Below are 27,005 nucleotides of genomic sequence, written 5' to 3' on the forward strand. Positions count from 1 at the left end.
TTTTTAATTTTTTTAAATAAACGCTCCAAACTTCATCTGCATGCAAATTTACAAATCTTATGTTATCATTAATGGATATTATGCCCGCAGTAGATAGCATACATAACGAGGCATATTATGAGGCTCAGAGAACTGAATTATCGACATAGATAATTATGGATAAAAAAATGAATAAAATTTATCTTACGAAATATTTTTACAAACTTGTATCGTGTTAAGAATAACAAAATAAAGCTATAGCATTGTTATCTTGATATTTGGTAAGGATGATTTGTTCTAATATTGATTATTTTTTATAATTGACATAATATCAAGAAAATGTTAAATTAAAAATGTACGTGATGTATCTGTATCTGTATCTATTTAAATTTAAAGAGATACTTTGCAAGCCGAACAAGCGTAATATTTGCGGTGCGAATAACAACGAAGTTGAGTTTATGTCTTCCTTCTCACATTACCCAATTTCATTATGTTTCACATTCACCTAGCTAAACTACATTTTCTATCTGCAATAAAATTTGGTAACACACTCTGTATATCTCCGAGAGCATCGTTGCGTATCGCTCAGCGAGCCATGGCGCGATTTTCCGTAATACTCGCAAATTACAGCTTGCAGTTTGACTCGTTAAAAAGTCTGACAAATAGTAATTAACGTAGCGTGACGTTTTAATAATCTACACGTTAAACGTTAACAAGTCGTGTGAAATGTTTCACGCTTGTATGAAGATACAACCAGGTATTTCTACGTCGTATAAATAGGCTCGCGAATGGAACGTCAAAATTAACACAAATCAATTTTCCGCATACATACGTCGAATGTATGGAAACCGCACATTTGATACTCATTCCGATATCATTTTCCATGGAAATATCTCTTTATAAAATGTAAATATCATATCGTCATTACCGGGCTACTGAATAATCTGCGTTGCTGATGGTATACCGAGATGGTATACTATCATCACAACGTAATCGGAATGCTCGAAGTATTTGTTCTCTAAATGGTATGTCGAATAAAATAAAATAAAAATCAACGAGAAAATTTTGAAAATGTCAAACTTGTTATTAATTAAATAATTTAGTGAGAATAACTCTTCTCCTCTCTTTCTCTCGTTCTCTCGCTGTCATTTGATATCTAAAATACATTTCTAGCATTATTGAAGAATTATTATTCCACCCGTATATATGAGTTTACAAATAAACAATCATTGTAATCAATCATGTATAAAAGTTTGTGCCAGAAATAAAAATCTAATTTCTAGGGGTTTTGATTTCGGGGGAATCATCGAGCGATTTTCACAGGGCACTCCCTCGATTCTAATGACGGGCGAAGCTACTCATCCGCGCCTTTTCGCAAGTCATCCGGCATGAACCGGCAATCATCATTCGAGCTCGTCGTTATGCGCACAGTGGTGGGATTCCATGCAGCGATCTAGCCGATGGTGAGGACGCTGATGATGAGGGAGAGATTGCGTGACCGCCGGCGCTGCATTGCGAAACGGAATTATCCGCCGTTAGGTAATCATAGGTAAGAAGAGCAAATAGCGTCAAATTTAAATCAGATTGTATCACCGCGCGGCATTCCTATGCCGGTGGCTTTGCGGCTTTACCGTAGAAAGCAAGCAACGCGTGAAACGCATCACTTAGGAAAGTCTCACTTGAGTTTAAGTGCCTGCACAGGTACCCCTCTGTCAGCTCCCGACAGTCGTTGAAGATGATTGTCGTGTTGCACGCACGGTATACGTAGTCCTGTGTTACAGTAATAATAATGATCTATCACATATAATAATAATAATGTATAAAAATTAATAATGTAATACATTACGTATTTAATAATAATGTAGAATGTTTACAATTATAATTTATAATTAAAATAATATTTTTTAGTATTAATTTGCATGTATTAATTTCGTTATTTTTTCATGAAATTTTAAAAGCGAAAGTTCGATGAGCATTTTAATTAGTCAAATTTACTCGTAAATTTCTTTGTGTTCTTCATTCGTTTGAAGATTCCAAATGTGTATCTCACACAATGCAAAATAATATACTTTTTTGTGATATCGCTTCTACTAACGGTAAGTGCGTTTACAGAGCCGACTTAAGCACGATTCCGGAAACGTCAACTCGTTGACAAAATTGTGGGATAATTCGCGAACGGAACTGTCGAGACGAGCGGTGTGTGTCATTAAAAAGAAATAAACTTCTACTGAGACTGTATCGCATGTAAAGAATGACGTCGTCTGGGTAGTCTCGTCGCAATATTTCTGTCATCCTTCATTAAACGCGAACGGTGGTTTATACTCTCTATACTAACATACAATTCCATTCAGATATTGCAACAAAAATGGACACATCAAAAATTCCAAACCAGTTCAGACAATCAGAGAAGAGCAAAATCAACATCCGTCCCTTAAATGATATATTTTGAGTCTTCATATTATCATTCAATTAATTTTGAGTAAGTTTTATGTTAACAAAATCTTAATTTTAGATATGATCTCAAAACATTGCAAGTAGTCGAATATAGCGAAAGAATTACAGTGCGGTTAAGGAATTTTGGTCGAAGAAGAAATTCAGTTTTTGATAAATATCAGCGTGGTCACCAAATAAACTTATCATACAGTTAAACAAAAGATAACTTTTTTCAAACCAAAGAAAAACATTAGTCACATTTTAATAGGTTTTTTAGTAACTGCATATATTAATTATGATTTTTTAAATACTCTACAAATTATAATCTCGAAAGTTTGACTTGAAATTAATATTGCACAAAAGAGTTACTTCAACTTATTATGCTATACCTGTATGCTAAACATTTTATTCTATTCAAAATTAAATATACCGTTAAAACTTTCAATTTCTCATAAAATTTGTTTTCATAGAAATTAAGATTAATAATAAATTCAATATTTGACACAAATCTTATTAATTTTAATTTTCACACATTAAATTCTTTCGAAAATTGACGGTTCCATTAATCTATTTAATCCTGAACGAAGTAAATCTTTTTAGCACGTCATATGTAACATATGGTAGCAAGATAAATCACATTAAAATAGCCTTTCTTTACAACTTCAGCTTCGAATTTCTTACGATTGCGACATGTAGAACATTTCTAAAGTCATAATTCTATTGAACACAAGAAATATCATACATAAGAAAGAAATGCCATAGTTATTCCTTTCTTCGGGCTTCTTCCTTGTCGAACTCAGCTACCGTGCATCCTATATATATGCATCTTTCTTATATATTTCTGTTAATGTTACGTGAGAAGATAAAGTAATGTCCATAATTGGATCCGCAGTAAGCGAAAGGATTAGTCCGCCGTTTGGGTCTTACGCGGTTCTAACTGCTTGACGTAACGAGCTACATTGCGGCATTAGCATATCGTTACGGTTGTCGGTGCACGCCGGTGCAGGCATATTAATATTACGAGGATGATGACACCCCTCCGGTCTCGCTTGCGTACATTGCGGAGATCTTTCAAGGACACGCGCGGATCCGCGTGCGTATTCACAAAAGAAATAGAAGCATGAAAGGTGAGAGAGAGCGTCGTTAGTAATGCTCCAGATGAGCGTGTGCCCTTCCTCGTGCGCGCGCGCGGTGACGACGCGTACAAAGAGGATCGAAAGGCAGGATTTACGGAGGCGAGCGGGCACGCTGTGTGAGGATCCCGCATAATTAAGCCCCCGATTGCGCAATCCTCTAAACGGGAGCGATGTTACTCGCGCCTGCTGTGCCTGCCTCTTCGTCGTAATTCTGATTCAGGGGCGTTTACATATACGCGCTGCTTGAATCTACGCGCGTGTATCTACGATTGTTCGCGGATTAAAATCTTCGCGATCACTCAAATCAGTTTAAATTTGACAGTTTAACTCCGCTACAGTAGCTATTAAATTAACTATTTCCATATAATTTAGTAAACAGCACGCACGCACGACTGGAAAATTATTAATTTTAATTGCACAATTTTATTAAATAACTAGCTGGTTACCCGGGCTTCGCCCCGGAGGACATGTGTATTAAGACACGCAAATAGTCTCTCTCTCTCTCTCTCTTTCTCTTTCTCTCTCTCTCTCTTTCCCTCTCCCTCTCCCCCCTCTCTTTCTCTCTCCCTCTTCCTTTGCCTCTATTTCTATCTTTATTTTTCGTTATCTATTTTCTGGAAACCGATTTCTTTAATTGTTTTAATATTTAAAAAATAAAGAATTAAAAAAATCGGTTTCCAGAAAATCGGTAACGAAAAAATACACACTCTATAGCACATTCCAGAACATTCTACCCCTATTTCATATACTTGTAGTAAAATTTCGGTCCAATAATTTTCAAGTTATTAACGTTCAAACATACACCACCCGTAAGGATTTTATATATTAGTATAGATGTATTTAAAATAAGTCACTTTTATCTGACAACTCGATAGCTATTCGAGTTAATAATTAAAAATTAATTACGAGTTCTTATACTTGAAAGAAACAAAGACCATTTCTGAATTATGAATTGTAGAAAATTGCAGATCTCTCAAATTTGAAATATTAGACTAAACGATCCATGAAGATATATCTTTTAATTAATCTCATTAATTTAAGATTTGCATTCATACATTCGATTGCATCAGTTCTCAATTAATATCAATTTTAGACCGTCTTTATAATATTAATGATAATTGATACAACTATATGTACAGCTCAACATTCTTCTCTGAGTGCCTTCTGTGTAACCCCCCCCCCCCCCTTTCAACGTCGCGTCCTTTTCAGGGATCCTGTGCGTCTCTAGGTAGCTAACGAGCTCGTTCCCGTGGACCCACTCGTGGACTCGCGCGTTCGCGTCCGTTGGTCCTGCCACTTAATTAAGACTCAATTGCCTAATTAGTCCGCTCGAAGAAGGCGAGCAGCGGCGCGCCGCGCCGCGCCGCGCCGCGGGCTGTCCCACGCGATGAAGCAATCAGCTTTCTCCGCGCGCGGCGTAGACGCGATTCGACTCGAATTCGCTCTGCTCCCCGTTCGTCTAGGCTCGCTCTCCTGGGGCCCGAAATCGCGCGCGAGGCGGCCGAGAGAACAATGGGAAATAAAGCGCGGGCTTTCCACACGGCGGCCTCCCTATGTGAACTGGAGTAGATGCGGCCGCCGTCTCTTATACTCTGCCTATCGCTGCCGCTCGAACGAATCCCTCGTCGGCTTGCCTCCCCCGACGGTGGCGGCGGCGGCGGCCGCGGCGACAGGAAACGGATCTTCTCCGTGGAAGCGGAGAGACGAGAAAGGGAGAGAGAGAAAGAGGGCTCTCTATATAAGCACCGGTATGCGCGCCGAAACGTCACCATATTTCAGCATTCAGTCCAGTGTGCTCTTCTTCAACTTCGCACGGTATTCGAAGCGTCGTATCCCGCACCACCACCACCCACCCCCGCGAGCTCCGTCGTTCCCCGAGCATGGATTTGATAGTGCGTCAGGTAAATGCGTCGCGCGAGAAAGGTGCAGACTCGTGATACGATAAAATCGATCGGCTATCAGTTGAGCTCTTTATCTTTCTGTCGGGGAAACTTTTGACTCCGCCGTGTGGTCGCGGGTGTGCTTCCGGGGGTTCCCCCGCGTCCTAAGTGTGATCGCCAAGCGAGAGATGACGATCCGCCGTGAGTCTCTGGCAAGGATTAATATCAATATAATTTCGCTGAGTTCAATTTCGTAAGTACGCGTGAAAAGGAATTTGTGTCGGATATCGTATTTTATTTATTCGCGGGTAACTATAAAAATCATTGTTGCATGTATTTTGGTATTTAAATAATGAAATTGACCAGCGAAATTATATCAGTATTAATTGTTGGTATCTGGTATTGGGTAAACGCATGCGGTTGATTAGGTTGGCATTCATGGGTTCTTATATCTGAGCTTGTTTCATAAAACTTTTAATACTAGAACTATGTACTTAAGTGATGTAAGTTTCTAATTTATATAAAATTAATTGTTAATTAAGATTAAAGTCTAAATTGAAAATTAAAAGAGAGAAGAAAGGATATGTACTGCGTAGGAAAGTCAAGCAAGGTGAATGTCTTATTACTAATTGCGTGAGAAATTAGGTACTACAAAGATTAAGAAAGGATGTAATTGTAACAATACAAACTGAATTCTTTTGAAAACTTATATAATTAATTTCTCACCTATTGTCTGTTATTACTATTTATTGAGTAAATTGTATATAATACTTAGAGTATACATTTCGTCCTCTGAGTATACTCCTCTTTACTTAATGTTGAAAGAATTCTAAGTTTATAAAATAAGACTTGAAAAGTTGTTTTACAGCGTAGAGTTTATTAAAGTAACGCTGTAAAGGATTTCTTTTTACATCGACTATATAATACCAATTGTCAAACGCACATTTTTCTAGAGATATGTATCTGATATCTTTAGCGTTTAGTGCGTTTAGCATCGCGTATGTACATTGCATTTTATTGTATTTCTTTGCTTTGCTTCTCTTTTATTGCTTTTCCTTTGTTTCACATTAAAAATTGAAAGTGGCATTAATATTAATGATTATATATATGATTTCAAATATTAATATTTTGTATGTATGTGTAGTTGGGAAAAGTGTAGTTGAGAAAGAGTGAGAGGTGTGTAAATTTATAAAATATTGAATTATGGAAAAATGATATACACAATATACACATGACATTAATTTAAAGCTTTGAAAATGTTCAGAAATTTAACATTAACTTTTAAGAAAAATTATAATAATGGTGTAAAATATATATTTTATTAAAGATTGAACAAAACAAAACAAAATAAGTTTAAAAGTATTTTCTTCATTTATTATATCTATGTCTGCAATTTAGTACAAAAATCGATACAAATTGATACATACAAAAACAATTTATGTAAAACAACAACTAGATTGATAATACGAAAAATAAAGAAGCGTTAAGACGAGAATATCTTGAAGAGAAAAATGCAGATTGATATCTTTCATATATTATACTTCTCAACAAATATTAGTATAGTGATATACTCACTAACACACTGGTATTATTAGGACAATACTTTAATTTGCATACTCGTACACATACGTTGCATATACATAAAGTACATTGAGATGCATTGTGATTAATACGTTATAATTATGCTAATGCACACAATCATTATACATTAGTATATTTACTAAAACAGAGATATTTAGTTATTTGATTGATATAGGATAAAAACCGTTGATTCAGGTTTTTATTAATAAATTTTTTTGGAAGGTGTTGGTTTGTAGAATTTTAACTACTATAAAGATTTTTACATCTCGTGGATATATCAAATTCCGTATATTACATTTAATTGATTATATGTATATTATGTATACAAAATATATATATTTTTTGTAATTTTCTTCACAATAATTAACGCTATGCTTGTTAACAATTTCTTAAAATATGCAATATAAAATATTTATAATCATTAAGCGATTATTTTAAATTAAAAAAAATATATATATATAAAACATATTATTAAAAAATACATATAATACAATGCATAAACGGAATAATTGCCGCTCCTTTATAAGTGTCGGCTTAATCAACCGTTGCAACATTCGACGAAACTAATTTATGCCCACGCGAGATTTTATCTTCATTTATACTCAGACATTAGTGTACTACAGCAGCTACTTAATTATCTGAAAAATCATGCGTATGAAAGACATTTTCCCGCGGAAAAGTCACGGATTACGTGCCTAAGAGCTCGCTGATTCCTTTACCGTTATGTTTAGTCTTGCGTCAGTTTTTAAAGTGCCGGTGATGTAATATCGTGCACCTTCTCACGATACGGCAGAAACGAGAGAAGAAAAGATAGAGGCACATGAGTCTAATTTCCCGCCTACGCAACGAGTGCGCGTTGTTGATCATCTGACGTTCTCATCTGACGTATGGAAAGCATCCCTGGGAAGTCATCGGAAATATTTTAGGAACTAATTAGCGTTCCGCTGACAGTCCTGTTTAAACCCCCTTTTTTGTTCGAACCCCCTTTTTTGTTCGAACCCGCGTATTACCTCGCTCTATGTTTAACATAGCATGTGAGAACATTATACGTGTTAATATCTACGTGTAGATGCCTGCACCTGCATGCATTGCGAAGATAAATTTCTTTCGTTCCCACGATTACTTTAATTCAGATCATTTACATTACTTAATATTCAAAAACAATAAACGCTATAAACAATCTAATAAAAAAATCAATATATAGAAACCTGTAAATTTTGAGATTTTCAAAAAGTTTTGTTTTTTGGAAACTTATTACTTTTATAATACGCAAAGAAACTTGATACATAAATGACAGTCCTAACTAATACTTTGTGCCGATATATATGATGTTAAACAGAAATAACCGATGTTGATTTTTGTTTTTAATATTTATCACTCTAGGCAGAATTGGACATTTAATAAATAGAATTATTCTCCTCGAACAGATTCAAATATTTATCTCTCATTAGTAAAATTAAATACTTATAAAATATATTTTATATTCACATCATTTATGTTTATGCGCCTTTATTAATCTAATAATTATTTTTATACACAGGTGCTGTTCGCCCTAATGGCGAGCATCGGCATCGTGCTCTGCGAACCACCCCTCAGCAATCAGTACGGCGTCCCCGGAAATTACGCAGGTGGAGGTCATCATGGGGCACAAGGTGGTGGGAACGGATTTGGGGGCCATTATGGTGGGCACGATAATCAAGATTATACAGATAATGAGGTATTTGTAATACATATATGTGTCTAAGCAAACTCCAATGAAATTGCACACACGAAGACAATGTATCCTATGTCTCAATATGTTTCCATCATAACTTTGTTGTTTTTTTACACACTTGCTAGCTTCTTCTCTCGAAATAAGAATTAATATTTTCATTACAATAATTATAACCCTGTGCTTATTAACAATTTCTTCTTTTAAACATCCGATATGAAATAGTTGTAATTATTAAGCGATTCTCTTGAAGTGATTTTAAATGAAATGAGTAATGCTGCAAAGTTCAATTATTTGGCAACAATGCAATATAAACGTACTAGTGAAATGTAAAAAAAAAAGTAGAACTAGTTTATAGAACTTTTACAGGGACGAGATATTGTAATTGCTCGATTAAAAATTTATGCAATACGATCTGACACAACGTGGGATCGAATCTCGGCCTATCATCTTTGATCTTCATTCGATGATTACTTCAATAGCTGGTGCAACACGTTTTGCGAAATCAGGCAGCAAATTGTGTGAGCATAATTAAACCAGACGCTTGTTAAGTAATTAAGCGATGCATTCTTTTATTGAAAAATCGTTTATAAAATAATGCAAAATAATTAGTATCAATTAGCGTGACGAGAGAAACATTTTTACTATACTTTTTATAATCGTCGACGACTTTTTGCTATTTCGATTTGCGAGTTCAAGATGACTCATGATAGGTCTCGATATTTCGCCGATGATTTTGAGAATTGCATAATCCGAAACATTAAGGGAAAAAGCCTATTACGTCATCAAGACAGAGGCTCTTTTGTTCGGAGAATTCACTGTTGCTTTCTAAATCTGGGTCCTTGCTCCTAATGTATGTACAATACGTATCGTCAATTATTCTGACAGCTCTTGCGAAAACGCGTGGCACTCCCGCGGTCAAAGTTGAACATTTCAGATCTAGATTCGGTCATGTCTTGAAAATAACATTGAACTCTTTGAATAAAGAATGGCCTGACCTCATTACGTAAACCTCGTCCGAGGGAGTGCGCTCTGCGCTTGAACTAACTCTATTTTCTGAATGACCTCACGATTTTTTATAGACGATGAGTAGGACGATGGATCCTGAGAGATACTTAACGTTATATCATGATCGAGATGTCTCTTTTATCTTTTATAATCTCTCATGATTTGCGGCTGATATCATCATAAGATATCTATACCCTGCACTTATCTCAAATTGACACTACACCATTTCTCACAGCGAGACGTTTATTAGTAATCATCACCGAAAGAGAGGATTGTTTGGTGATTGAAATACTTATAAATTAAATCAATTAATTTAAAATTGATATAAAAATGATAATCGTGACACGTGCAATATTCAATATTACCAGCCAACAATATATATCAGCTTGCATATAGTTAAGAATTCCCTTGTTTTAAAATGTCTTAATGGTTAAAAATTAAAACTTTTATTTTTACAAATTCTTTCAATTTTTCATTTCACATATATGAAATATCTTAGAAGAAAGAATTATCGTATACCTCTCTCTCTTCCTCGTAAAAGCAAAACATTGCTTTGCACAATATATCTCGCAATCAATTGGGTTAAAAATCTATGGTCGAAAGACGCCTATACGCGTTCTTCTATTAGCTTGCTACCCATACTCGCACATTTTGTTTGAACGCGATTACGTTAATCGAGGATCGACGCATCGCGTTCAAGTGTCTCGCGATGCTACAAATTCGAGTCCGAGAGCGAGAGTGTGGCGCAAACCGGGAATGATGTAACAATATTAATAGGGTGAACCGCGACCGCGGGCATAATTCACGGTAAATCGTTATTGCTGGTTAGCTAATCGTCCCAGGGATCTGAGCGCGCTCGCGAGAGATGCGCGTTCTCGCATCTCGCGCGGATCTGCCCGTCGGCGAGCGAGCCCCGCTGCTGGTGATAGTAGCGCGGTGATGGTTGTGTGTGCCATGAGCCAGATTAAATCGCGCGGCGCGGCGTGGCGCGGCAGCTTCTCTTCAGCATCGTCGTCCGCTCTACTTTGCCGGGACGAAGGAAGGAAAGCTTGTCGTCCCGACTAGGGTGGTTGCGTCATTGCCGCATTAATAATGTGCATCCATTCGTGTTATTTTTTCACTTATCACCTTTTCTCATTTATCTCATTTATGACTTTTACATCTTGCGGTTCTTTATTCTTCCCCTACCTCTCACTCTCACTCTCTCTGTCTCTCTCTATGTTTTCTCTACCATCTTCTACGAAGAGATAAGAGAAAGAAAAGGGATCCGCGATTATTTGTATTTTGCTTCAGCCCAAGGCCTACGAGTTCGGCTATTCCGTGAAGGATCAGGCTACCGGAAATGATTTCGGTAGGCAAGAGACGAGCGACGGCGAGACCGTTCGCGGGGAGTACAGAGTGCAGCTTCCGGACGGTAGGACGCAGATTGTCACTTACACCGCCGACTGGAGGACCGGTTTTCACGCCGATGTTAGGTACGAGGGTACCGCGACTTATCCGGACCAGTACAGCACCGGATATAACGCTGGTCAAGGTTTCGGCTACCAGGGAAATCAAATCGGCGGCGGAGGCGGATTTACCGGAGGTGCGTGTAGAACAGAACGTTTAACATTTTAGCTCGTAACTCCTTCAAGCATGCTACATCATACGTGATCTACAGGATATTTAAAAAGTACTTTTAGACGACAAATAATATTCACCAAACTGTATGAAAAAATATCTAGTCAATATAAATCGAAAAATTAATTTTATTAACAATAAAAGGGATTTATAATTTTGGCAATTCAGACGACTTGCTTGCACTTTTGTATAGAATGCATTTCTTTTCGCATGAACTAATTTTAATTCAAAATAATAATAATAATAATAATTTTAATTTTATTTATATTTTTTTCCGTCAATCTACGAATAAAAATATTAAGAGAGGATTATCGAAAAGCGATTTTCTTTACGAGATATTGCACGTGGAAATATACCGAAACAAAATTATTTGAATATGTTAATATCTCGTTTTTTCAAACATTCTGAATAATGTTTATTATTGTTAGAGCTACCTCGTACACATTGTTACATTATCTCTCGATGTTTTATATCAACAGGTAATCAGGGCGGTTACAACTACCCACAGGGCGGTGGACACTACAACAACGCCAACAACTACCAGTTTGGCGCTAACTCCCTAGACAGCAGTTATAACAATTTTGGTGGGAGAAATTACCCGGGAGCACCGTCACCCACATACGGTCCTGCTTTCCATTAAAACATATAAGAAAGTATTATATAGGATATACCGATCCCCCGCTTGTGAGCGCAGTCTTTTTTCCAATAAAGACATTTTTTCATAAAAATTTCTTATTTGTTTAACACCATCGAACCTTAGCTTAACACAGTGAAGAAGAATTGCGTTTTATATTCGGGCTTTCTGTTATTATTACCAATCGCACATATCTTTGACAATTTCGTCATTCTCTTACGTGAAAAGTCATGGCGGCAAGCACATATACGTGATCAAAATATTGCGACATCAACTAATGTGTGACAGGCATCACACTTCCGTTATAATTATACAGTTGATGCGGGAGCATCTTGATTATTCAACCCTACTGCATTCACCCTGTGTTTATTTCGCATCTCGTAGGTAATCTCGGAGAAAATAGAGACGAGCGCCCCATATTCGTCTTATGTTTCTCATATAGAAGAGATGAGATAAAACTCTTTCCCGTGATTCACAGTTACTCTCGAGGCTTATATGTTAGCTGCATTTCTCTCTCAAGCGAATTGTGCCGTTTACAAGAAGTTCATACAATATTCTTTAGCTGCATTTAAGAAAATATACTCTCCAAGGATATAAAATAACGATGTTTTTATTATTTACCAAATTTATATGTTAACAAAATTATCTTGAATTCCAACTATGGTTTATAATTCCTTTGGTTAAAAAGTGCTTCGTAGTATATAACGGGTAATTATTTGCGAAAGAAAAAAAAGTATAAGCTGTGGCTTTTTTCTTATTATGTCAAGTTCAGCGCCTGGAATACTCGGTAAGTACGTCGTCAAGAGATGCTGCTGTTTTGTATTATGTCATCAGGAAGTTTGCACGTCCATGGAGATAAACTTTCTCCAATGTGTAACATCTAAATTGCATACTGCAAATTTCATTAAATCGCAAATACACATTACAAATTATAAAAGTATCTGTGCCATTATTCTATATGATCATATCATGTTAATAACATAGTAGAAATATAAGATAATTTCGCAAAATCAGTTCATTTAATCTGCATATGAGATTACTTTAAGTAAAGGTTTGGAACATTAATTTGGTATTCATATTAATCGCAATAACGTATCTAATCTTTAAGCTATCCCTGCAGCTATTTCATCATTGCTGCAAATAATACATGTGTGTAACATAAACATCGTAATTATATTAAAATAAAATTATATCCAAATAAAAAATTTATAATATATATATAATAAAAATTAAAATAAGACAATTTTGCAAAATTAAATATATAAGATTATAAAACTTAAATAAATAAAAATAAATAAAAATAAAAAAAATCCTCTATTAATATTAAATATTAATAAAATAAAAGTTCTCTTGATATTAATATTAATAACATTTCTAATAAAATAACAAAAAAATAGATACAAAAAAAAATTTGGCCGTCTAAAAATTCCTTAAAATGTTTTCTGTAAGAATAGATAACCATTGTTACAGCATTCTGCGGATTCGTCATGTTCTAAAATGTGACGATGTCATTCGAACATAAGGAAGGCGAAAATAATCGCGGGCACGCGGATGTCCTTATTCGGACTATTACAAATTTGAGACGCGAATGTCCATATAGATCCGGGCTATTACAAATTTAAAGCAAACCGAATAGAGGCGAAATATCTAGGACAATCGCGTACGCGTGAAAACAAGTACGCAAGATTTACGAGTTCGGCCGCGAACGAACGAGCCGGGTATTCCGACCGTGTTTACTAGTCCTCTCTGGAGAAAGTCACCGGGTGCATTTTTGCCTAAGTGCGACTCGCGTGAATCCTCAGACCGATTAAGAAACGCTTCGTTAGGGGATTCCTGTTTGATTTCATCTTTAATGCCCGCGATTGCTCCAATAACATATTTCTCAGCTCAGAATCTCTTCCCTTCTAATTGACTCCTATGTCGAGAGTCGTACGTAATGAAGGAAGCGGTCCATTAACTCTATATGTACTTCTGAATCTTTATACAATCGAATAAGAGAATACAAAAACTTGCAATATCGTAATGTAATTTATTTGAGTTTACTAAAATCGCGACGTATACATAAATGTTTATTTTTATATTGTTTAAGATATTTCTTACATTGCCTGCAATAATACTATAATTTAAAACTACAATTAAATTACACAAATTGTAATATTATTAGTTTTAAGTTTTTATATCTCATCTTGGTCTTAAGTTTATTTTGTACAACTTTAGATTTGCGTGCGTGCGTGCGTGTGTGTGTGTGCGCGCGCGCATGTGTGTGTGTATGTGTGTGTGGTAAGATAGTAAATTTTCTTTCAAACTACATATCGTATAGAATGTGCTGAAAAGCCATAGATCATTTAACGTCAATTCTAAATTAATAGTACATAATCAAATACTTAGATATAGTCGCATAAGCTATTTTTATAATTATAATTTTTTATTAATGTTTAATAGTTTCTTAGTTTTGCTCTAATTTCTTTTCGCTGCGTGTAGATTTAGATACTTTCTTATCGTACTTTTTAAATCATTTTTGGAAAAAACTTTTTCAGAGAATCTCATTCAAAAAAAAAATTATTGTTGTGTTTTAAAACTCTCGGTAAGAAAAAAATCGTATCAATATCAAATAATTTCTCGACGACCCTGAAATGCCTCATTCGAGCACAGAAATGAATGTAAGCCTATAATGGACCCGAAAATAGACATCGAGTTGAACTACTGTTTCATATTGCGGACATTTTTACACGCAGCATCTAGACACCGATCCCCACCCAGACTTACTTCACATACGTGGAATCCTGCTTCTTGAGAGGTGACGTATCCGAGCCACATCAGATCTTGATGTAGCTCGGCCACAGGCTGAAGAAAAGGAGGCCTGGCAGAAGAATAACCACGCACACACGTGTACAACGCGCGCGTGTAGCACATGCGACGAGCCTTCCGCATCGCGTGGAGTATTGCGTAATGCCCGTTTATCCCCGATTACAGGGCAAACCGCGCGCATCCGCGAGCCTTCACTCAGCGATGAGTTACGTGGCCACCTATCTGCGCCTCTACCTGCCGATGCCGCGGCGCGCTCGGTGCCGATCCATAATTAGTAGCAATTATGCCGAGATCAATTAAGCACCCCCGATCGCCGCGTATTGACAAATCGCGCGTTGCCGCGCGATCGCGCGCGTTTATCCAGCGAAAAGTCAAATCCGTTGATTAAAATCAATCCTATGCAGTCCATAAATCAAATCCAAATATCTATAGATTTAGCACAAATCGCAGATACAATACATGTACGAAAGAAAATTCTCCAATTTCTCTATTCCACTAATCTTTGTTTACGTCTTGATTATTTATGCAATTTTTGTATTTTAACAACAATGGTAAAACGGTAGAAATAATAGTAAATCACGTTTGGGTAACATTTGCGTTCTTTGCGAGGCCGATACGTCTTAGATCTTAGGCGGTATGAGATATAACGAGATTGAACTCTCTTACTTCAACATTCGTGTGCGTGAAGTCGTTAACGAAGCAATGCGCACAAATAGGCTGAGGTGATCGTGATGAATGGAAAGATGGCCCACGCAGATGCCGGAATCCGACAATGTTTGTGAAACATCTGATTAATGTGGTGATCGATGTGTCTGGATTAACCTTACGGCACGTACCGAATTTTCAGTTTTCATTACTCAAATTGTCCGAGGAAGAAAGAACGATGGCTATATCCTACGACCTACAGCAAAGATCTTAATCAATAATTTAATAAAAAATGGATCGTAATCAAGAGTCTTAAAAAAAGAACTTCTGTAAAAGTTTCTGAAAGAAAGTAATTTCCAGAAGTTACGTAATCGTACAGATTTGGCAGTTACAAATTCAGTTCATGTTAAAGTAGCATGCTCCATCGTGTCGTATTGAAATGCCCTTATTCTCGTATAATATATATCTTACGTAACGCATAAAATCGCCCAAAATTGTTAAAACGTGCAGCGAAAGGTCATTACGTATCCTTTCGGAATACTCGGTACCACACCGACGAAATTCGCAATTTCGACGAAATTACTGCCGGCCGCATGCATATCTGATTTGTAGTAATATCCCGAAACAACCTACCATAAAGGTACCACCATTACATTGTAATTACGAGGTCATCGAAAAAGGTACTTGAAGTTCGCGGTGCGCAGTTATAAACTGTCGGTGATCAGTTCACCAATCACTCACAGCTCATGCAAGTAGGTAAATTGATATGCTTGAAAAATTGCTTTAAAAAAAATCAAGATTATTTTAAAAAAATTATTTTAGAGTATAAAATATGGTCATATGAATTTAATATTTTCTAATGCGAGAAATAACTTGCGATATATCAGCATATCATCTGTCGCTTTCTGTTAAAAAGATGTATAGATGAGATTCTGTATAAAGATATATAGATGAGATATATTATAGATCAACGATATTACATAAGATACAAAGAAGTCGCTATATTTTTGTGACATTACGGATTTAATTACATTACCATACAATGACATTTAGATAATGTTACCTTCACCAATTTGTATATCGATATTGTAATAGTAATTTACTTAATTTTATAAGACGCGTAGCGAATTTGGCATCGAGCCGTGTAGAGCAAGGCATTGGCAATCGGAAATTGCAATATTTAATTTTTAATACATTCGACAAGCATGTCGATCGAATGTCGTATGAATAAGAAATTCAAACGCGTGGAGTACACAGATATTTTCACAATCGCTAATGTGCGATATGGGTAACAGATTATAAATAACAACTACCGCAACGTGCGTATTAGTCAGACAGTACGGGTGTTGTTTTAAATTGTACTTACCGCAAGATCTTTTTAAGTATACACAGCACAGTAATAATGACAGTAATAATATCCGTTAATCATCATCCGTTAGATTCTGTATTACGTGTGCGGCACTAAGGATAGCGTGCTTATTTAATTCATGAATTCGCGAGCACCGTATCATTAAAAGAAAGGTGTCTTATCCCTTCCGTGCTACAATGTGTTCTTCCATAATGATATTGTTCGAATGAAAAGGAAATTAACCGTTAGCGCTTACCCAGAAAAACGAAAGCGATGATCATAATTGATACGGACCCTTAATCAATAAGTTTCGCAAGATAAATGTATTACAGATAATATTGTTATACTGATACCTACTAAAGATTTCAAATTGTCAAAATATATTTTATTAATACTTTGATTAATTTAAAGCTCCTGTTTTACTGCTATATCAAAATATTTAAAACAAAAGAAATTATGTAAGTTTTTTTGCGTTAGACCGAACCAGCGGCTGCACGTAATTGGAAATATTGTTGCATCGAGATGCTATGCGGAATTGACGGTATTATGATGAACCGATGCTACACGGGACCGAAGATGTTACGTTGCCGAGTATAAATATATATCTCACGTTAAGAGAAGAGCAAAGACATCGGGAGCAATTAATCACAAAGGGGTAGATGCAACGCTCTCGATCGACGTGTTACGCGCGAAATATTGTGCAAATCATGATGTACGATTTATGAAAAAATTGATATAAAAAGTAAATGAGGACGATCTTATCATTTGGCTAATTTGCGGGGTTTTACTTGAACAAAAATATAATAAAATAAACTTTAATAATAAATGACGGCTTTTATCTCAATTAAAAATAGAAGTTATCTCGCTGTATGAAAGAGACTAACCGGAAAACAGCTAAAACATCCCTTTCTAGCAGTCATTGTAAATCCAAATGTGTAAACTATACATCCATCACGTAATTACTACTGTTTTAATCACATCATCGTGAAAAACGATGTTATTTTAATAACGCTCCCTGCAGTTAATACCAGATTGTTTATTAACTGTTTACCGCGCATGGCACGTGTTTACCGCGAGCGCACGCCTGAGAAGATCTCGCATGCGTGTACAATCGACGAGCGGTGTTTCGCGTTCGGTAAGTAGATGCGCTCGCGCTATGATGTATCTCGGAGCATTCTCGTAACAGCGTGGCCAATCGCATACCGGGGCACGTATAAGGAACCCGGCATCGAAAAAGGGATCAGGCAGCCGCTTCGCGCGTGATACGTCAATTTATCTGCCGGCAGCTAAAATCGCATTGCGCGATACGTATAATATTTATTCTCCGTGACGGAGTGTCTGCACACGCAACCACACAGGCAGGGTATCTTTGTCCCCCCCTCCTCCCCTCCCCCTCGACCTGCCCAACTGTACAGATTGGGCAAATTTTATGGTACGCGCCAACCTGGAGAATCGTGCATCTCGTAGCAGAGCGCTACGGCTGATTTCGCAGATGAGATAGAGTTGCACCACTTCGAGTATAACATTGACAACAGCGGCGATACAACTCTGCCTAACAAATAAAGCGCTGCGAATGAGATAGGTCATTGTAGATCCTGAACGGGCCTGGACCAAGGCTCACAAAAGGACTGACTGAATCAATACACTTTGCCAAGAAGTGTTTCATATATATATATATATATATAGCTATCTCTATATATAAGAACCGTCCGCGTACAGCGCTTACCTAACGTCTAATGTTGAAACGACATTGAATGATACTAATGATATGGATTGAATGATATTGAATAATGTTGCCGATGTGTTATTTTCCATACAGTAACGAATATCGAAACATTGTTCACGTGTAAAGTGTCGACGAAATAATTCAGTAAGAATCAAATAGTACTCGCGGCTCGCTTTCTCAATGTAATTCGTATTACATTTGCAATAAGAACATTTACATCATAGTCATATTTCTTGGAGCGTGCCCAGGTATCTAGACTACGATATGTTTCCATTTGTCTTCTCTGAAAACTCAAACAAATTAATAAGGTTTATGTGAGTTTATGAGCATCAAGTATATTGCACAATATTCTTTTATAATCTACTTTTTACATTTTTCAGATATTTCCTTATAATTTAAGTTTACATCATTTCTAGCTCTTTTACCCTTTCATTCTCAAATTGTTTAACATGTACAAAAAATGTTCACTCGTATTTTTGTACAGATTATATGTCAAATAAGTAATACATAAAAACATTTTGACATTTTGAAAAGGATTTTAAGGATTTTCTACATATTCACTGCTATTTTCTTTACTATTTGTCTACGTTTTTATTGCAAGTGTATATTATAATTTAAATCACACCAAACCATAACTGCAACAAATGCAACAAATGATGATACTCTACGTTATCGAGAATTTTTTAAATATATATATATATACGTGCTGTTATATATAAGCTATTTTATATATTTACATATATTTATAAAGTCTTTGCAGTCATCTATGCATATAAAACTATAAGGAATTAATATGCGAGAATTGTTTAAAAAATTTCTTAAGCGATACATAGATGCCATGATTTTTCATGTAATTTTGAATTTAGTGGATAGTTTCATCCTTTGTAAGATTGACATAAAAATTTCAAGTCGATCTATTAAGTCGTTAGTGTTTGACAACGTTTAAAAGTTGTGTTTTATAGAAAAATAGAAAGGACTAAAATTCGAATAGTAATCAGATTCTTTTCATGAATTAAGTTTTAAATTGCTGTTACATCCATCTTATTCATCAGATTTGGCTCCGTGTGACTTCCATCTGTTTCCAAATATGAAAAAATGTCTTGAAGGTAAACGTCTTGCATCAAATGAAGAGATAATCCAAGCTGTAGATGACTATTTTGAAGAGTTGAATAAATTAAGCTATAATGCTGCCATAATTACATTAGAAAAACGTTGGATCAAGTGCATTGAGTGCAAAGGGGATTATGTTGAAAATTAAGTGCATTTTGAACTCAAAAATTTGATGTTTTTATTGTCACTTAAGGAACTTTCCGAACAACCCTCATATATATTCACAATATAAAAATATTAAAATATAAACAATATTTTATTTTATAATTCATAATACGTAGACACATGGCTACAGTGAGAACGAAAGGGTTAACTACTGCAAATGTCGTAAGTGATAAATAATCAGCACAAATATTAATTTTTAGACAATCATTAGTCGACCTGTCATCGGTTTCATTAAACGGATACAAAATGGTGGAATTTTCATCGGCGATCGATACGTTGCGTGCCCCATCGATCAACTCGAAAATATATATCAGAGGGATATCTCTCGTAAAATTAAATCGCGAAAATCGCCGTATTGAGACGTCACTCGCACTCGCGGCACGGATGACGTCGGATTACCCGTAAATTTGTTAAACGTTTGCATAAGTCGTCGCCACCGAGATTTATGCGAGCCTCCTCTATATCTTCCACGGATCGAGCAAGCGCCTCTCGCGATCTAAACGGCGCGGCGCGCGACGGTATACCGAATAGGATTGGATTTATATCCCACTCATCCTCACGTCGCGTCTCTCTACCAACCGCTTTGGTCCGATTACCGGCAGGCGTATTTCTTCACATCCACCTTTCATTCGTATAACTACAAACTCGGTAATTGGTTCGATACACTTCGGGGTCCGAAGGATGAGATCAGCGTTGCCCCCCGCGCGCACGCGAGGCGCCTTTTTTTTCATCCGATCAGACGGTTCGAAAGTGCGGCGTCGTATTTCGAAGGCCGTCTTCGGGATCGAATCGGCCGAAGGGGGGTAAAAGGGGGCACCCCAGGTAGGATCTAGCGCTTCCCGCGCGGACGGGACGCGGGAAAATGTGTCGAGGATCGCGGGGGGAAGCCCGCTGGCGCGCGGCAGATGCACCAGCGAATTTTCCTAAGAGCTACCTCCGCGGCCGGCGCGGCGCAGCGTGTGCAATCGCATTCTTGCTCGCGCGTGCAACGCGTCTCGGACGCGTTCTGCGCCGCCACGTGCCTGGGATTCTTTTTATTACACGAGAAGTAACGATGTCGAAAATATAAGTATACGTCCGCGCGCCGCGACGGAGGCTGATTGCCCAATCCGTCCGACGATGATCGCGATAGTTTTAAAGAAGCTCACACTCTCGTTACGGAAATGCCTTCTTTTTTTTCTTCTTTTCTTAATGGCCTATCAATGTCCGACAAGATTTAATTGTCCTTTCGATTTTATCCGCGTATATAATATATGTTTGAAAGTCCGCAGGAATGCGGACGCATAACTTTTTTTTTAGCGGATATATCCCTGTGATGCATTTCGCATGGAGATTGGAGATTAATGCCTGGCGAAACCGTGTCATCGATAAATTACTGTGGAAATTTCAAGTGTTCAATTTTAAGCTCTAATTTTGCGTGGAATAGATAGTTATTGGCTTAAAGATACGCGTTCCTAATTCTTTTGCCTTCTTTTACGAACACTAATATGTTACGCTTTGATTCCCTATGCATAATACCCGTGCAAAATTCTTATTCTATATACATATAAGAAAATGCTCGAGTGATCATAATTGCAAATTTAAAATATGTCACACCTTTCACTATCCAATCACTTTTTTCACGCCCAACTGTTGATTCTAATCAATTTATATACAACGTACGTTCAATATCAAAATAATATAATATTCTCAAATAAGTATATGTACTTATAATGTAATAAAAAATTTAATCTAATATTCTAAAAATTTGTATTAGTGTGATTAAATTGATTATCAATTTAATTATGTGATGATACTGTTCTAGTTTTAGAAGCCTACGTTTTTCTCTCTTAAGTCCGAAAGTGACAGCGTGTGGTTTTAGGGCGACGAATTGTATAAAATTCACGAATAATATTATTAGCCCAAGATCCTGACCGTAAATGTGGTTTTCTCTAAATTGATTGTATCGTTTTGGTCCTGTTTCACTTATTATTATTAATAAAAAATTTAATTGTATACAATATAAACTGTGCTAATAACTAAGGGTTTTCTCATCCAAACGTTAAACATATGAATACGCATGCATTTTAGCTTTTTTAATCAAGGAAATTAATTCGACCAATCAGACTCATCCAAACAGTAATCTTCCAGCTGTTCTAAGCGGCGTATTTCGTTAATTAACTTGATATTCATTTCGCGCTAAACCGGTGTGATTCGGATTTTTTTCGACACCGTAGCTCCACGTGTCGGAAATCGATTTCTACGCGGCGCGGGCGCTCCCGGACGCAAGGTATGCTCCACCGTGCGAGGATGACCCGATCGAGAAACCGAAAGTCACGTGCGTAGCCCCAATTAAAATTTTAAAGCCATTTCAGTCATCAACGGGCTATCTCTTCCCATAATGCATCACACGGAGTGAAGGGAAGATGCGCACCTCTCCGCCTCCCACACCCTCCCACAGTGCGGCCGGTCATTCTAATACGTCGGTTAATACATGGATATGCAGTACGAAGGATAAACTGTAACAAAGGGTCTGCGCGGTATATAAACTCCCCGATGGATCATCTTCTCAGTTCGCTTCGTGTCTTCGGTCCTACAGCAATATGAATTGCCACCAGGTAGGCACCAGCAGATAGTATACCGCGAGCGGATCGCTTTAACCCTTTCCGCTACAAAATGCAATAGTCCGCCGACGAGTTTTATAATAATTAACTTAGTAATTTAGTAATTCTAAATATTGCTAACGATCAATTTTAGTGTAGAAGTTTACTTATTAAAAATTTTGTTCCCCGTTACATCAATTTTTATCATTTGTTACTCTTGAATTATTTTATTAATTATTTTTAAAAGCTTAAGAATATTAGAAAAAAATATTTCTCCTTTACCACATTATTTTGGTTGGAAAGGATTAAAAAGCGTAATCAGGATCAGTCTATTTATGATATATCTCCATTGCCTGAGTTTTAATTTTACCCCGTAATTTATTCGTCGAGATAAAGTTTAAAATGCCTTAACTATAATAATTTCTGTTTTATAAAACTCCGTTGTTCTGATAAACAATAGAAAATTCAAAGACAGTTCTCTGTCTCGCATATGAAAAAAAAAGTGCAAGTCAAAGGCTCTTTATAATCGATCATTTACCTAATAATCTTATAAGTGTCTATAAGTTGTTAATAGCTGCCTTTCTCTCTCATTATTCTTACGAACAAAATATCTTTTGATAAAGTATGAATGAACAAGCAATCGTAACAGACAGCTTTTTAAGTTTGCTTAATAGAAGAAAATGGAAGTAGTTGTAACAGGAATAAATTGCAACGCGGTGATCGCTAATCTGGACTCTTTAACAAAACGCTTGTGTGATGCGCGTATGCAACAAGATTCGCAATTATCTTCCATTGTGCCGGCGATGACTCTCAACTTGGTGACAACGCGTCACAGCCGTGAAAGGTGCGACATTTATATGACAAATGTTGCAACTTATCCCGGTCACATTATGCAGTTTCTGCCTTTGCTTGCGTATCGCAACGTTGTTGTGGCAAAAGCCGATTAAGAAATTCAATAATTAATCACGTGAACAAATTGTCACGTATATACGGGGAGATGAGATCCGAGATAAGAATCGAAGAGAACGATGCTTGAAAACGTCTCACAAAAAGTCTTTTAGCACTCTTTGGTGTGTTTGATGCTATCTGGAACTTTGATCGGTAATAAATATGATAAAATCTTTGACTCTTTTTTTTTATCGCGAACGATATAATTAATGTAATCGAGATTCCGCATCGACAGAGCGGTACCGGTGTATTCCCTCGCTACGTGATGTCGAACATCATAACCGCATATAAACGGAGGGATGCCTGATTGTGCCCCACTTTCCCTCGGCGGCGCACACGCGATTATCGCAGCGGACACCGCAATGTCCACCATCTCGGTCCCGCAACATCTCCGGTCATCTCCCTCGAGATGACCTCCATTGACATGCACACTCTCCTTCGGAATAAAAAGGTTCTATTGAGTCAAGACCGGAAATCAGTGATATAATCAACATTCCCTAGCGATTTCGCAATATTCGGCAAACAAGTTGTCGTCGGGTTGTCATCAATTTTAATGATTTTATGATTAAACATTACTTTTCGCTTACTCATCGAAAAGCACTCCGATATCGCATTTACCCTAATTGATCCGCTTTTATTACATCGTCATGCATGTATTTTCAAGCAAAACACGCGTAGTAAATGCGCAGGACTTGTATATTAATCTGATGTAACGATGCTTCATTATCATAATTCGCTACTCACCCATCTCGTCGCAAAAGCCGCAGAATCTCTCCTCTCTGATTGCAGTTGGCCAAGCTGGTCTTGGTGCTGTCGTGCATCGGCAGCGACGTCCTGGCGGGTCTCCTGCCGGGGGGTGGCGCAGGTGCCGGAGGATATCAGTACAACCGACCGGGTGGCGGCGGCGGTGGATTCGGTGGTGGTTACGCGGGTGACGCCGGGGGTTTCGGGGGTGGCGGCCGCGGTGGCGACTTTGGCATCGGCAGTTACCGGGGGAGACCTACCCAGGCTTACGGTCCCCCTGGAAGCGGCGGCGGCGGCGGCGACTCCTTCGGCAGACCGGGTTCGGCAGCTGGATTTGGAGGAGCTGGACCGTCGTACAGATATCCGCAGTTCGGCGAGGGTAGCAGCGGTGGATACCAAGACGGCGGTGCCGGAGGATTCCAAGGAGGATACGGAGGATACGGCGGACGCGACGGCGGAAGGGTAAAAATTATTTTTAATGTATTCTTCGACTTCCAAACAGGCTGGACAGTAAAAGAAAATAACATCCTGGAGAGTTGCTTTTTAAAAAGATATTATATATTATCATCAAGTTTTACATTATGTCGTTATACTATTAACATTTCAGATATTTATTTGTATGTATTTGAAATTTAGAAAGATAGATGATAACTTTGCAGAGCGGTGTATGGCTCAGAAATATTTTTTATTTAGCAAAGCTCGAGAATTTGGATAATTAATCCTCAAATACCTCACTTCCTCGGCCACCCGTTAATACCGTATACATGGATTAGCGTAATTCAGAGTTTTCTTCAAAGTCCTTTTTCTTTTTAATCGATACACCAAACAATGAGGAAAAACAATATATAGATGAAAATGACATAAAACTTCTGGTATTCGGAAATTCTGTTTTGAACACAACTGGGTTACCATAATGTGTTTGAAGGTTAATTATTCAATAATGCTTTTTATCTCCTTATACATTACACTCCTGCTTCTCACCTTTTCGTTCATTTTATACATACAACGATAGTTTATTAGACATAATATATATTTTGTAGCCACAGCCGTACAGCTTCCAATACGAGGTCGTCGATCCGCCGAGCGGCAACGATTACTCTCAGCGCGAGAGCAGCGACGGTAATGTCGTTCAAGGAGAGTACAGAGTTCTGTTGCCGGACTCGAGAACGCAAATCGTTCGGTACATGGCTGACGATGTGAACGGATACAACGCGGAGGTTCAGTATGAAGGACAAGCTCAGTATTCTCGTGGTGGTCCGGGAGGGTATCCCGGTGGTGGATATCCAGGCGGCGGTTATCAAGGAGGTCAGTATATCGCACGGAACACAATAATAATATACGCGCAGAAAATTATATAAAGTCACATTGAAATAATTGCACAGCTTATTAGATCATAAAATAAATAATGCGATATTAAAACATAAAACAATTCAACGCGTATGCACGCAAAATTTGAATTTAACTGTCTTTTATCGATAAAAGCGCGCTTTTATCAATAAAAGAGAGTTGAGAATATGGACCTACAAGATTATTATGTAAATCATTTTTTCGTAAAATTTGAAATTTGTTTATTTAATTAATTAATTTGAAATTGTTGGTAATAGCATGAAATTAATACATGATTTGCTCACTTCGAAAAAAGTTTTGTCTAAACATCCACGTTTTCATCGTAGAAATTATATATATAATATATATTTATTTATTTATATAAATTAGAAAAATATGTATCTGTAATCAGAAAAAATGTTTCTGATCAGAAAAGATTGTTATTATTGTTATAAATCTTTATATATCTATCATCAACAGGTCGAGGTGGCGGTTTCGGCGGACCCGGAGGTGGTTTTGGAGGCGGCTTCGGTAGCGACGCTGCTAGCAATCAATATTTGCCACCGCACAATAATTATCGCAAATAACCGCTCGACACGGGCTACCTTACCAAAATACGACATATACCGCGTGCATTTCCGGCGACAACCATCACGGACCTTCCTTGGCTTTTACTCTGACTATACGGTAATCCTTTGCTCACCCACGAGACACGAACCCTCTCCCGATCACCTATGCGTCCGCGAATCACTTTCACCTATATTTAACGATTACACAAGGACTAATTAGGATAACTTCATATGCATGCATGAGTGTATGTATTTATATATATATATACGTATATGATATACATAATTTTGTACATGGTAACTGTATTATCAAACATTTATACGCTTGTATCTTCCACTAAGCGATTATCAACCTCTTATGTTATGTACGTATTTATACGAGCTTGTAGTAAAACATAAATGAAGTGTTCTTTCTACTTAACTTCATGTAGTTTTACCCCGATTCATCCTTAATCTCTATGCTTTAATTAGATCTATAATAGATCTTTAAATCCAAATAAAAAGTTTTTTCTTTCTACGCGTTCCTTACTTCGTTTTGAACAATTTCCTGATCATCAATGCCGACATCCATATAAGAGAGATAATTATTTATTATGCGCTTCTAATAGTCTTTGCTCCAATTCCTTGTATACACAAAAAACTTCTTACTTTCTTAGTTATTTATATATATCTTAATATTTAAAATAAAAAATAACAAATTGCAATAATTGCGAAATGACCAATTCCAATAATATATGAAGAAAATTTAATGTGTAGAAAATTTTGGAAATATTAAAATATTAAAATGAAAGAAAAATTAGAGAACACAGCAATTTTATTTAATCACAATAATTATATATTATAATACAGCAATGATATAATCCTTATTTATTACGATATATATATGTAGAATAACTCTCACTTATTTGATAATAGTAATTTATTAATATCTTGTAACAAAAACTGATGATAATTAAATCTAATTCCTAAAATTTGAAATTTAATATAAAAATTTCATTTAGTATTACATTCACTGAAAAATATTTTCAAAATATAAGTATGTCAAGAGAATA

At 36.8% G+C, this 27,005-nt stretch overlaps 1 protein-coding gene and 1 pseudogene across 1 annotated transcript; both read left to right on the forward strand.

The window, feature by feature from the left end:
- The first annotated feature begins 5,341 nt into the window (after window positions 1-5,341).
- LOC112455670 (pro-resilin-like) lies at window positions 5,342-12,031 on the forward strand. Its single transcript, XM_025017733.1, has 4 exons — window positions 5,342-5,449; window positions 8,550-8,726; window positions 11,022-11,313; window positions 11,828-12,031. Exons 1-4 carry the CDS (start codon window positions 5,429-5,431, stop codon window positions 11,986-11,988), a joined length of 651 nt encoding a protein of 216 aa, XP_024873501.1. The 5' UTR covers window positions 5,342-5,428; the 3' UTR covers window positions 11,989-12,031.
- A 10,158-nt stretch (window positions 12,032-22,189) lies between these two features.
- Window positions 22,190-26,629, forward strand: LOC112455663 (annotated as a pseudogene).
- The last annotated feature ends 376 nt before the right edge of the window (window positions 26,630-27,005 follow it).

The sequence above is a fragment of the Temnothorax curvispinosus genome, unplaced genomic scaffold, assembly GCF_003070985.1.
Source record: "Temnothorax curvispinosus isolate PA1 unplaced genomic scaffold, ASM307098v1 QBEX01006316.1, whole genome shotgun sequence".
In the NCBI taxonomy this organism is placed as follows: Eukaryota; Metazoa; Arthropoda; class Insecta; order Hymenoptera; family Formicidae; genus Temnothorax; species Temnothorax curvispinosus.

What these genes read in the sequence shown, in the direction of transcription:
- LOC112455670 (XM_025017733.1), top strand. Translation starts at nt 5,429, where the DNA reads ATGGATTTGATAGTGCGTCAG. An exon ending in TGGATTTGATAGTGCGTCAG is followed by an intron (nt 5,450 to 8,549) that starts GTAAATGCGTCG and finishes TTTTATACACAG; the next exon opens with GTGCTGTTCGCCCTAATGGC. An exon ending in AAGATTATACAGATAATGAG is followed by an intron (nt 8,727 to 11,021) that starts GTATTTGTAATA and finishes ATTTTGCTTCAG; the next exon opens with CCCAAGGCCTACGAGTTCGG.